At 38.2% G+C, this 14,515-nt stretch overlaps 1 protein-coding gene across 17 annotated transcripts in view; it reads left to right on the top strand.

Annotated features, from left to right (window-relative positions):
- Nucleotides 1–14,515, top strand: part of EIF4G3 (eukaryotic translation initiation factor 4 gamma 3) — a 384,857-nt gene that overhangs the window by 173,203 nt on the left and 197,139 nt on the right. For all 17 annotated transcript variants that reach the window (XM_024125370.3, XM_055083733.1, XM_055083731.1 and 14 more), the window contains one exon: nucleotides 13,259–13,354. In XM_024125370.3, the coding sequence (XP_023981138.2) occupies nucleotides 13,325–13,354 (30 nt within the window). In that variant the 5' untranslated portion in view covers nucleotides 13,259–13,324. The remainder of the gene's footprint in view (nucleotides 1–13,258; nucleotides 13,355–14,515) is intronic.

Here is a 14,515-nt window from a genome sequence, read left to right on the forward strand (position 1 = left end):
TTTCCCACTTAGAGAAGTTCCTTTAGCATTTGTTGTAGAGCTGGTTTGGTGGTGCTGAATTCTCTTAGCTTTTGCTTGTCTGTAAAGCTTTTGATTTCTCCATCGAATCTGAATGAGATCCCTGCCGGGTGGAGTAATCTTGGTTGTAGGTTCTTCCCTTTCATCACTTTAAGTATATCATGCCACTCCCTTCTGGCTTGAAGAGTTCTGCTGAGAAAACAACTGTTAATCTTATGGGAGTTCCCTTGTATGTAATTTGTCGTTTTTCCCTTGCTGCTTTCAATAATTTTTCTTTGTGTTTAATTTTTGCCGATTTGATTACTATGTGTCTCTGCGTGTTTCTCTTTGGGTTTATCCTGCATGGGACTTGCTGTGCTTGCTGGGCTTGGGTGGCTGTTTCCTTTCCCATGTTAAGGACGTTTTCGACTATAATCTCTTCAAATATTTTCTTGGGTCCTTTCTCTGTCTCTTCTCCTTCTGGGGCCCCTATAGTGCGAATGTTGTCGCATTTAATGTTGTTCCAGAGGTCTCTTAGGCTGTCTTCATTTTTTTTCATTCTTTTTTCTTTATTCTATTCCGTGGCAGTGAATTCTACCATTCTGTCTTCTTGGTCACTTATCCATTTTTCTGCCTCAGTTATTCTGCTAATGATTCCTTCTAGTGTAGTCTTCAGTTATTGTATTGTTCATCTCTGTTTGTTTGTTCTTTAATTCTTCTAGGTCTTTGTTAAATATTTTTCGCATCTTCTCCATCTTTGCCTCCATTCTTTTTCCAAGGTCCTGGATCATCTTCACTATCATTATTCTGAATTCTTTTTCTGGAAGGTTGCCTATCTCTACTTCATTTAGATGTTTTTCTGGGGTTTTATCTTGTTCCTTCATCTGGTACATAGCCCTCTGCCTTTTCATCTTGTCTATCTTTCTGTGAATGTGGTTTTTGTGCCACAGGCTGGAGGATTGTAGTTCTTCTTGCTTCTGCTGTCTGCCCTCTGGTGGATGAGGCTATCTAAGAGGCTTGTGTAAGTTTCCTGATGGGAGGGACTGGTGGTTGGTAGAGCTGACTGTTGCTCTGGTGGGCAGAGCTCAGGAAAACTGTAATCCTCTTGACTGTTGAAGGTGGGGCTGGGTTCCCTCCCTGTTGGTTGTTTGGCCTGAGTCAGCCCAACACTGGAGCTTACCTGGGCTCTTCGGTGGGGCTAATGACAGACTTTGGGAGGGCTCACGCCAAGGAGTACTTCCCAGAACTTCTGCTGCCAGTGTCCCCAAGGTGAGCCACAGCCACCCCCCCCGACCCCCCCACCCCCCCGCCTCTGCAGGAGACCGACCAACACTAGCAGGTAGGTCTGGTTCTGTCTCCCCTGGGGTCACTGCTCCTTCCCCTGGGTCCCGATGCACACACTACTTTGTGTGTGCCCTCCAAGAGTGGAGTCTCTGTTTCCCCCAGTCCTGTCGAAGTCCTGCAATCAAATCCCACTAGGCTTCAAAGTCTGATTCTCTAGGAATTCCTCCTCCCATTGCCGGACCTCCAGCTTGGGAACCCTGACGTGGAGCTCTGAACCTTCACTCCAGTGGGTGGACTTCTGTGGTATAAGTGTTCTCCAGTCTGTGAGTCACCCACCCAGCAGTTATGGAATTTGATTTTACTGTGATTGCGCCCCTCCTACCGTCTCATTGTTGCTTCTCCTTTGTGTTTGGATGTGGGGTATCTTTTTTGGTGAGTTCCAGTGTCTTCCTGTCGATGATTGTCCAGCAGCTAGTTGTGATTCTGGCGTTCTCACAAGAGGGAGTGAGAGCACGTCCTTCTACTCCGCCATCTTGGTTCCTCTCTCCTGGAATAAGCACATATTGGTTTTTTGATCGGATCCCTTATGTTCCTTAGTCTCTGTTTACTTTTTTTTAATTATTTTTTTGATTTTCTTCTCGAACTCGATAATTTCAAAGGTTTTGCCCTCAAGGTCACCAGTTTTTTCTTCTGCCTCTTTGAGTCTGCTGTAGAACCTTTCAAGTAAATTTTAAAAATTCAGTTACTATATTTTTCTACTCCAAAAATTGTTTGCTTGTTTTTACAATTTCTATTTCTTTGTTGATATTCTCATTTTCTTTATATATTGTTTTTCTAATTTCCTTTAGGTTTCCGTGTTTTACTGTAGTTTATTGAGCATATTCAAGACAGTTGTTTTAAAGTCTTTGTCAGGTAACTCCAAAGGCTATGTCTCTTTGAGGTCGGTTTCTAGAGATATATGGTGTTCCTTTGAATGTGCCCTGTTTCCCTATTTATTTATATGCCCTGTAATCTTCTGTTGATAACTGAACATTTGAAAAAACAGCCATACCTTCCAGTATTTGAAAACTGGCTTCTTGCAGGGGAAGACCATCAGCCATCATTTTCAGTGCATACATCTTCCCCGGGCTTGTGTGTTTGGTTTCCTCCCTATTCCACTGTATACATGGCCCCTTTTAAATGTTGTAATTGCTCGGTCTTACCCTGGCTTCTTCTTAAGGCCTTAAATGTTCTGTTGTGTTGTCCTGCCTGTAGTCTCTTACCCCAGGTACCTGCAGGTCTGAAGTCTTCCTGCAGCTCGCATGTAGTTCAGCAGGTGCCACTCCTTTCAGGGACCCAATCTTATATCCAAGCTATGTCACTCTTCCCATCAGTGGTCTGAGTCAGGTGAGACAGAAACCAACCCCTCATTCGGCCCCCAGACAAGACAGAATGTTACAAACAAGTTCAGCCTTTTTCTTTCTGTTCTGAAGGAGGAACTGGGAATCGGGTGTCTTCCTCCACATTGTGCCATGCCAGGTAGGGGTTGGGGCAAGGACAGGCAAAAACACCACTACATTTCCTATTCTTTTGAATGTGGTTATGTAGAGCTCAGGAAGACAGTTTTTGAAAGATTGAAGGTTCCTGGAAGCAGTGCGGATGGAAATTATTTTAGGTTCACAGTAAACCACATTAATGTGGAAATTTGGGAGAGTGAAAACAAACTGTCCCTCACCTATCAGGAATGGAAAGTTTTGTTTTGTTTTGAGGAAAAACTTAAGGATAGGGAAACAAAGTGAATGTTTAATATTTTAATAGCAAGAAGTAAAGGAAGATCCCTTTCAGCTCTACTATTAATCTAGGTCATTATTCTCAAAACTTTTTGATTCAGGGCTTCTTTATACTCTTAAATAAAAATCTTTGGGGTTCTCAGTATTTTGTCTTAGATTTGTTAATATTTACTGTATTAGAAATTAAAACTGAGGAATTTAAAAATATTGTTTTAAAATAAATTTAAACCTATTTTTGTAAACCTGAATTATACATTTTTATGAAAAAATATTTTCTGAAACAAAAAAATTGATGAGAAGAATTGTATTATTCAAAGCTTTGCAAATCTTTTAATACCTGGCTTAATAGAAGTTAGCTGGAATCTTATATCTGTTTCTGCACTCGACCTGTTACAGTGTTATTTCAGTTGAAGTATATATATATATATATACGTGGAAAATACAGTCTTACACAGGGTTTTAACTGGGAAAGGGAGGTGTATTTTATACAGCCTCTTCAGAAAGTTGTGGTTATTCTTTGATACTATACCAAACTCAAAAAGTGGTAGTTTCTTAAACGTTAGTTGCAGTATGGAATCTGAATCCATAGTAGGGAACTTCTGGTACTCTGTTACATTAAAATCTATTGGTCTGTCTTGCACTTGAATTAATTATATACTTTGTATATCATCGTGCGTGGGTCATTTGAAAAATATTGCTTGACTATGTGGATCTTTCATGTACTGTTTATTATACAGTATTAAAAATCACATTCTTATCTGGAAAGTCTACATGTTGGGAATATGCCAAGATCATGGTGACAGTTACACATTTTCTAAAAGTCGAATTTTCATTTGAAAGCTTGAATTTTATCATTGGTAACAAATACTTTCAATTTTCCTCGATATGATAAGTTCACTTTGTTCATTTTCAATAAAATGTCTGCCATGTACCAGGTCTGCATAAGCATAGTTTGTCTCTTATTTATTCTTTCAAGTAAAATGGTGTTACGTGGAAAAAGCACCTAGTTCAGCTTGTAACTTAAACAATCTTATAAATGCTTTTTCTTGATATAACCTGCTAACCCCAATATACTGCAGAAGTGTTTCATTTGTTTTCTCTCATTTGGTCACACAGTATATTAAAAAGACATGTTCTAAAACTTCCTTACTTTGTGATGTCATTTTTATGACATCTCTATATGATCAAATTACAGAGATGGAGAATAGGTTAGTGGTTCCTAAGGGTTAGGTGCATAAGAGGTGAAGGGAGAAAAGAGGAAGGAAAGAAGGTGCCTATGGCTTTTATAGGGTAGTGCAAAGGATCTTCGTGAAAAACCTTTTCTGTATTGTGACTGTAGCAGTGGTGACAGGAACCTATAAATGTGATAAAATTGCCCAGAACTAAATATACACGAAAATGTGTGTGCACATAAAACTGGAGAAATCTGAATAAGGTTGCTGGATCATATCAATGTCATTTTTCAAGATTTGGTATTGTACTATGCTTACATAAGATGTTACCATTAAGGAAAACTAGATGAAGAGCATATGGAAACTCTTTGTATTATGTTTTAAACTCCACGTGACTCTATAATTATCTCAGAATAAAAATTAATGATTTTTACTGTCACATAAATGACATACTTAAGTACTCGCTCTTATTATTTTTTTTGTGAGTGCATGGTGAGAGTGTGGGAGTGAGGACTACAAGGACTCCCGTTGGTTTGATTTTTACTAAGGCACCAGTAGTTTTACCCTTCTTGTTTTTCTGTCATTAGTGCAAATGTCAACACAACAACATCTTGGCATTAATATTATGAGACTGTTTTCTCTCCCAGGCTTTCTCATCACTAGGGCTCTGCAGTCCACATTCTGAGAATCAGTGCCATAAAGTTTTAGTCTTTAGTTATCTGAGGAAAACAAGTACATTTGGCCCTCTGTATCTGCGGGTGCTGAACCTGCGCATATGGAGGGCCTGCTGTACTAAATAAACGGTTTTATATGAGACTTGAGCATCTGGATTTTGGTATCCACGGGGGTCTTGGAACCAAGCCCCGGAGGATAGCAAGGGACAACTGTAATATGCTTAAGACTGCATGTCCAGTTCAGTGATATGTCTCTGCTTCTCTCTCCAGCGTTTTATCTTGGACTCTTGCTTATGGGATGTTAACTGTACTTCTGTAAAATTAGAGTTACATTTGTAAAGATATAAAACGTAGACATGAGAAGAGTAAAATTTTGGAATTAACAGCGTTCTGCATCTGTGCTGTATAGTATGGTAGCAACTAGCCATATCTGGTTATTTAATTTTAAATTCTAAGTGATTAAAATGTGTATAAATAAAATTTAAAATGGACCAGTGGTTATACAGTTTCAGTTTTGAAAGATGAAAAAGTTCATCACAGAAATTTTTATTTACACTGGTTGTGTAGCTCTCAGGAAGACAATTGTAAAAGGTTGAAGGTGCTTCAAAGCATTGTGGATGCCAGTATCGTCAAAGTGCTGGTCTAGACTTTAAGGTATTATCTTTTTACTTCTCTGGCCAGATTTAGATGTCAAACATTTATTTGATAGAAGAGTTTCTCACTATTTATATCCTCTAGTAGCTAGTTAATAAGAATGAAGGAACACATTTACGCATATATATGTGTGTATATATATATATATATATATATATACACACACACACACATATAGTTATAAAGAAAAATATTAAAACAAAATTGAGAACTTTTATAAATTTATAGTAATAGTCTATTTAAAAAATATTTGGTGTATCCATAGGTACTGTTTTTATTTAGATTTTAAAAGTAGGGCTTCCCTGGTGGCGCAGTGGTTAAGAATCTGCCTGCCAATGCAGGGGACAGGGGTTCGAGCCCTGGTCCGGGAGGATCCCACATGCCGCGGAGCAACTAAGCCCGTGCGCCACAACTACTTAACCTGTGCTCTAGAGCCACAACTACTGAAGCCCGCACGCCTAGAGCCCGTCCGTGCTCCACAACAAGAGAAGCCACCACAATGAGAAGCCCACACACCTCAACGAAGAGTAGCCCCTGCTCGCTGCAACTAGAGAAAGCCTGCGCACAGCAACAAAGACCCAACGCAGCCAAAAATAAATAAATAAAATTAATTTATTTTAACAAAAAAGTAATTCCCAGCTCTGAGATGACAGAAATAGATTTGCCTCTGGTACCTTTAAAGTGTCATGTTTTACATTCCAACATTTTTAATCAATCTGGAATTTTTTGGTATCATGAGTTGAGCGTATATATCCTCCTTCCCCCTAGATGATTATCTAGTTATCCCAACACAATTTATTAAGTAATTTTGGTATTTCTCTAGTGACTTGAGATACTACCAACATTCTATACATATATGTGCTTATTTCAGCATTCTCTCTCAATATCATTCTTCCCATGTCATTAAATGCTCCTCTGTATCTTTTTTAATGACTACAAAGGATTATACTGTATGGCTGAGTAAATACTACGTACATCTATTATCTATCTCTTTATTGATTAAATTGTGGATTTCTTGAAGCTTAAAAAACCAGTAAACATATATTATTGGCCTAATTTAGGCACATAGCCCACAGCATAGTGTCTTTGTGTTACATTTCCATAAATATTGTTGATTTAGTTTTCATTGTGATTTATGAGACGATATTTCAGTTGTTTTCCAGAAATATTTAAAACTTCACAAAATATAGACCTTCTACTGGATTTTCTGGTTTGCTTTACTATTTTCTATCACATGAAGGGAAGTTGAAGGGAAGGGAAGCTATCACAGAGTTTATCTTCAATGAGTTTTTATTATAAAAGTAATCAATTCTTATGAAAAAGGAAAAATACATATAGGCATACCACGGCAATATTGTAGATTTGGTTCCAGAACACTACAATAAAGCGAATGTTGCAGTGATGCAATTCACACAAATTTTTTGGTTTCCCAGTGCATATAAAAGTTATGTTAACACTATACTGTAATGCATAAAGTATGCGATAGCATTATGTCTTAAGAAAATCAATGTACGTACCTTAATTAAAAAACACAGTGGACCCTTGAACAACTTGAGAGATTGGTTCCAGGGCCCACCACACATACCAAAATCCATGGATGTTTAAGTCCCATAGTTGGCACTTTGTATCCCTGGTTCCACGTCTGCAGATTCAACCAACCACAGATTGTGTAGTACTGTAGTATTTATTTATTTCCCCTAGTTTTACTGAGGTATAATTGATAAACAGTGCTGTATCAGTAGGGTGTACAACATAATGATTTGACTTACATACATCATGAAGCACTGTAGTATTTATTGAAAAATATACACGTGTAATTGGACCCACACAGATCAAACCCCTGTTTTTTGAGGGTCAACTGTACTTTATTGTTAAAAATGCTAACCATCATCTGAGCCTTCAGCAAGTCATAATCTTTTTGTTGGTGAAGGGTCTCGCCTCGATGTTGATGCTGGTGACTGACCAGGGTGGTGGCTGCTGAAGGCTGGGGTGCCCGTGGCAATGTCTTAAAATAAAATAACATTGAAGTCTGCCGCATCAACTGACTCTTCTTTTCACGAACGACTTCCCTTTAGCAAGCAAGGCTGTTTGATAGCATTTTACCCACAGTAGAATGTCTTTCAAAACTGAAGTCAGGGCTTCCCTGGTGGCGCCATGGATAAGAATCTGCCTGCCAGTGCAGAGGACATAGGCTCAATCCCTGGTCCGGGAAGATCCCACATGCTGCGGAGCAACTAAGCCGTGCGCCACAACTACTGAGCCTGTGCTCTAGGGCCTGCGAGCCATAACTACTGAGCTCACGTGCCACAACTACTGAGCCTGCGCTCTAGAGTCTGTGTGCCACAACTACTGAGCCTGCGCTCTAGAGTCTGTGTGCCACAACTACTGAGCCTGCGCTCTAGAGTCTGCGAGCCACAACTACTGAAGCCCGTGTGCCTAGAGCTTGTGCTCCGCAACAAGAGAAGCCACTGCAATGAGAAGCCCGTGCACTGCAGCAAAGAGTAGCCCCCACTCACTGCAGCTAGAGAAAGCCCGCGTGCAGCAGTGAAGACCCAACACAGCCAAAAATAAATAAATAAAATAAGAATTAAAAAAACAAAAACCAAAAAACTGAAGTCAGTCCTCTCAGAACCTGCCACTGCTTTATCAGCTAAATTTATGTAATATTCGAATCCTCTGTTGTCATTTCAGTCCATCTCAAGAAACCCTTTCTTTGCTCATCCGTAAGAAGCAACTCCTCATCTGTCAACAGAGTTTTATTATGAGATTGCTGCAATTCAATCACATCTTCAGGCTCCACTTCTAATTCTAGTTCTCTTACTGTTTCTACTACCTCTATAGTGACTCCTCCATTGAAATCTTGAACCCCGCGGGGGTTGGAATCAACTTCTTCCAAACTCCTGTTACTGTTGACACGTTGACCTTTTCTCATGAATCACGAATGTTCTTCATGACATCCAGAATGGTGAATCCTTTCCAGAAGGTTTTCAATTTACTTTGCCCAGATCCATCAGAGGAATCACTATCTATGGCAGCTAAATAGTCTTACGAAATGTATTCATTAAATAATAAGACGTGAAAGTTGAAATTACTCCTTGATTCATGGGCTGCAGAATGGATGTTGTGTGAGCAGGCAGGAAAACATCATTAATCTTGTACGCACATCTCCTTCAGAGCCCTTGGCTGACCAGGTGCAGTCAACGAGCAGTAATATTTTGAAAGGCATCATTTTTTCTGAGCAGTAGGTCTCAACAGTGGGCTTAAAATATTCAGTAAACCATGCTGTCAACAGATGTTTTGTCATCCAGGCTTTGTTTTTCCATGTATAGAGCACAGGCAGACTAGATTTAGCAGAATTCTTAAGGGCCCTAGGATTTTCAGAATGATAAATGAGCACGGACTTCAGCTAAAAGTCACCAGATGCATTAGCCCCTAACAAGAGAGTCAGCCAGTCTTTTGAAGCTTTGAAGCCAGACATTGACTTCTCCTCTCTAGCTATGAAAGTCTCCTCTCTAGCTATGAAAGTCCTAGATGGCATCTTCTTAAATGGAAGGCTGTTTCATCTCCACTGAAAATCTGTAGTTTAGTGTAGCCACCTTCATTCCTTGCCTTAGCTAGATATTATGGGTAACTTGCTGCAGCTTCTACATCAGCACTTGTGGCTTCACCTTGTATTTGTATGTTATGGAGACATACAGATACAAGCCTCTTTCCTAAAACCTCATGAACCAACCACCTCTGCTAGCGTTAAACTTTCCTCCTGCAGATTCTTCACTTTTCTCAGCCTTCAGAACCAAAGAGAGTTAGGACCTTGCTCTGGGTTAGGTTTTGGCTTAAAGGAATGTTGTTGCCGGTTTGATCTCTCCAGACCACTAAAATTTTCTCCATATCAGCAATAAGGCTGTTTTTTCTTATCATTCGTGTGTCCACTGAAATAGCAGTTTTAATTTCGTTCAAGAAGTAACTTTTCCTTTGCATTCACAACTTGGCTAACTGTCTGGCACAAGAGGCCTATCTTTCTGCCCATCTCAGCTTTCGACATGCTTTCCTCACTAAGCTTAATCATTTCTAGTTTTTGATTTAAAATGAGAGACATGGGACTCTTCTTTCACTTGAACACTTGGAGGCCAATGCAGGGTTATTAATTGGCCTAATTTCAATACTGTTGTGTCTCAGGGAATCGGGAGGCCTGAGGAGAGTGAGAAAGATGGGGAACAGCTTGTCAGTGGGGCAGTCAGAATACACACAGCATTTATGGATTAAGTTCGCCGACTTATATGGGTGCAGTTCATCGTGCCCCAAAACAATTATAATAGTAACATCAAAGATCACTGATCACAGGTGACCATAGCAAATATAATAATAATAATGAAAAAGTTTAAAATATTGCGAGAATTACCAAAATGTGACAAAGAGACATGAGGTGAGCAAGTGTTACTGGGAAAATAGAGTTGATAATCATGCTTATATAGCACAGGGAACTATATTCAATACCTTGTAATAACCTGTAATGGAAAAGAATCTGAAAAAGAATGTATGTAGATACATATAACTGAATCAGTTTGCTGTACACCTGAAACTAATACAACATTGTAAATCTGCTATACTTAAAGAAAAAAAGACATGCTTGATGCAGGGTTCCTGCAAACCTTCAATTTGTAAAAATCAAAGTATCTGTGAAGTGCAGTAACGTGCAGCACAATAAAATGAGGTGTGCCCTTAATACAGAGTATATAAAATAAAACCTACAAGTTGTATCCTATATCCCCCTTTCAGTTCTGTTTCTGTGAAGTAGCAATTTTAAGTTTGCTATATGTCTTCCCAAGACATCTTTGAGTATACTATTAGCATATATCAAAAAACACTACACAAATAGGATTTTTATTCTTACTAATTCTATGATTTGCTTATGTCACTTAATATTAATAGATATCTTTCCATGACAGTGTATGTAGATTTACCTCATTCTTTCTTAGCTCAAAGATTACACTACGTTCTCTCTTTGACTGAATATAGCTTACTTTAACCTCTCTCTTATAAATGGAAATATGGAGTGCTTCTTTATTTTTTGCCATTATGAATTTATCTTTAGGGTCAATTTCTTGAAATGGAATTGTGGAGTAAAAGGATAAGCTTATTTAAAATTTGGTAAGTATCACCTGATAGCTCTTTGAAAGGTTATGGCTGCATAATTTTTAAATCAGATTTATGTGTGTCCACACACATGTGCACAGTATTGAATTTAGTCTTTACGGCAGTATTTATTTAAGGGGAAGTGAGTGTTTTAAGAGAAATAACCTTTCATCTCCGTGTCATATGTGAAGTGCTTAGAATGGTTTCTGAAACATATTAAGAGCTATCTAAATGCTATAATTATTTTTGTTTGCATAATTCCCTTCTATTTTGAAAATTGAAAATCTTATTAATTTTTTCACATATCCTTATTTTGAAAACCGTCAGCATCTGGACCTAAGTTGCTGTTCGTGTGTTCTGTGTTGTAATGAGATTCACCCTCAGATTTCTATCTTTAATTGTCACAATCACTGTTTTTTAAATAGTTATTATGGACTTAAAGGTCATGTATGTAGTGCAAAGTGTGTTTTGATTGGCTTGTCTTCCTTCACTGGCATTCCGTTAACAGATAGTCAATTACCACCATTTGCTAGTTTTTGTTGTTACCTCCAGCTATTAAAAAAAGTCAGTGACTTAAGAGAGTTCATTGAAACTTGAAAGTAATGATGAAAATGAGAATATGTCTCAACTTGTAAACCTGTACAGTGAACTGGATTGGCATTTAAATATAAAGCATTCATGTATATAGTCTTGGTGAAGTAAATCTTTGTGATAACTTTGAAGGTATTTGAAAAGGAAAGTACGAACAAAATCTATGATGACTATCAAAATGACTGTCTATCCCTAGTTCTCTATACATTTGATGTTATGAAACATGTTCATAGAATATTCCCATTCAGGCTTTTGCAGTGTTTTTCAACAAAGTGTAATAGTATATTGAAGAAGTTACTCCAGAATAATTTAATCAATAAACTTGGTTAATAATGTCATTAAATGCAGAGAAGAGAGGAAAAGCATAGAGGCATCTTTCACGGTTGTACTCCCTGCCTCAACAACAGGTACAAGTCAAATCATTCCTTGAAATTTCTAAAACCATTCACAAAGAATGGACAGATTCTCTGCAAGAAAGCTGAGCGAGCTATTGGCAAAATTTCTTTATCAATGCACCTATTAACATATTGCAAATGGGAGACTTCCCTGGTGGCACAGTGGCTAAGAATCAGCCTGCCAATGCAGGGGACACGGATTCAATCCCTGATCCGGGAAGATTCCCTCATGCTGCAGAGCAGCTAAGCCTGTGCGCCACAACTACTGAGCCTGTGCTCTAGAGCCCACATGCCACAACTACTGAAGCCCGCGTGCCCTAGGGCCAGCGTGCCGCAACTACTGAGCCTGCGTGCTGCAACAACTGAAGCACACGTGCCTAGAGCCCATGCTCTGCAACAAGAGAAGCCACCACAATGAGAAGCCCGTGTACTGCAATGAAGAGTAGCCTCCTCTCGCTGCAACTACAGAAAGCCCGCACGCAATAAGGAAGACCCAAGGCAGCCAAAAATTAAAAAAATAAAAATAAAAAATAAAGAGGACTGAGTCCATTAACAAGAACAATAACAACAAATATATATATATATTGCTAATGGCACAGTGGCATACGTGTGAGAGGAATCACATCCATGTGTGGCAGTCATCAGATGTTATGCTTTGCATTCAGGTGAAACTGCTTGTGTACAGAGTATGCATCAGCTCTTCGCATACATACAATTTAAATATGAGAAGAAGTACTTGATTATTTTTTGTCTGTTTAAAAGAGTAATTCCAATCTAAAGGAAAATAAATTCTTTGTTTTATTAATATTCATTTTGAGAACAATGATAAGAGTTTGAATATTGATAGAGCACCAGCTATGTGTGGACAGTAAGGGTGGTATTACTGAATGAAAGAACTTGAGCCTGAATGTTAATTCACATACTTCTTTTGCAGTTAGTTGTTTGTTTACTTATATGGCTCTAGTGTTGAAGATATTGGTGAAAAGTTTGAATAAGATCAAATATGGCCAGCATGCACATTTTCATCATCTTCTGTGAAAAAAATTGGCTGCTGTTCCTTTCTGTAATACACTAGTTATGAGAGGGCTAAATTCTCATGTAACTTTTTGAAGTGTAGAAAGAGATTACATTTCTCTGTGTTTTCATAAGGGGTACATCTCAATGCTGTATTTATTATCTTGACAGCCAGAAGTTTATGCTTCAGTATACCACCAACTAACTGTTGAGAATAAAGTACAGTATTCCCCCCTTATCTGCAATTTCACTTTCCGAGGTTTCAGTTAACGGCAGTCAACCACAGTCTGAAAATACTACATGGAAACTTCCAGAAATAAATTATTCATAAGTTTTAAATTGCTCACCATTCTGAGTACTGTGATGAAATTGCTTCTCATCAGGAGATTTAAGAAAACTTCTAAAAAAGCTGCACTGATTCTGAATTGCTGGATATTGTGATAAAGATAAGTTTTTAAAAGTAGAGCTGTAAACCACATTAATAAACACTTTCCTAAACTTTTAAACTCTTTGAATTTGAGTTACTATGCCATATTTATTCACGTTATGATATTGTTCTTGCCATTCTTTGACAGACCCCTTATCCCTCTGGACAGAATGCAGGTCCAACCACGTTGGTATACCCTCAAGCTCCTCAGACAATGAATTCACAACCTCAGACCCGTTCTCCGGTAAGTAAGCAGAAACTTGTTCTAGATAATATTCCCCACCTAAGTTTGTGTTTGTAGTAGCTGAGGTTCTTTTGGCTAATATTTTTACTCTATTTTGGAAAATTTTTACCAAAATAATTTTTTAAATTATTATTACTATTATTATTGGATAGCATTGCATTTTCAGACCTTTCCTATAGGAATAATTTGAATTTATTAAGAACAAGAAGAAATGGAGCTTTTTATCTTCTTTTACTTTTCTGTGTCATTCAAGTTCTGGTTGCATTCAAGTTCACTTCATCTCAGCTCTTAATTTGTTATTTGTACTGTTCAAAATTCAGGAGAAGTGTAAAGCATGATTTTGAAAGTAAATTAAATTTCATTAATTGGACTCTGAAATTCCAGTGTTTTGGGAAGTATGACTTCTGAATCGTTGTTACTAGATCAGTTCTAACTATTTGACTGTGTGGACATATGCATGACTTACACCAATAGTGTATTTATTTCTTCAGACGGTAAATAAATTGTCATACAAGTGTAAATGCTATCATCCTCTTTGCTCATCTTTTACATGGATTGCAATAAGTATTGCAAAGACTGAGAATTTACTCAAGGTTCATCCTTCTGCTTCACAAAAGTGTACAGTGGCGTCAGCTGTCCATTCCTTAGAGTGTTGTTTCCTGCCCTGCATGATTAGTTTTTGCTAGAAGGTGCTTCTGTAACATCTCACATTGTCTCTCACACCCCTCCTTGTATCTCAGCTCTGTGTTTTCCTCAGAATACAGGGATCTTCTTTTGGTTCTCCACCATTGCTTTTTTGCCTGTAGTACAGGAATATTTCATTGCATTAGCTCCTGTTCATTTGGTTTTATGCATGAATTTAGGAATATTGAAATATGTGATAGAATTGCTCAAAGAACTAGGAGATCACAGACTTCACCAAAATGTAATCTCTTTCTTATCCTCCTCCTACCTTCCTTTTCCCTATTGCCCTCTTCTCCAATACCTGTTCTTAGATCCTGGTTCTTCCCAGGGGGTGGAACCATTCTAAGGAGGTGGGACTTTGGTCCTAGTTGCCTGTTTGCTTGTCTGGATTTTTTTGTTTGTTTTGGGGGTTTTTTTTTGCTGAAATGGTCAACAAGATGTCTGATGCAAGTTTTGTTCTGAGAGTGGTTTGGGAAT

Source organism: Physeter macrocephalus, chromosome 3 (genome assembly GCF_002837175.3).
Source record: "Physeter macrocephalus isolate SW-GA chromosome 3, ASM283717v5, whole genome shotgun sequence".
NCBI lineage: Eukaryota > Metazoa > Chordata > Mammalia > Artiodactyla > Physeteridae > Physeter > Physeter macrocephalus.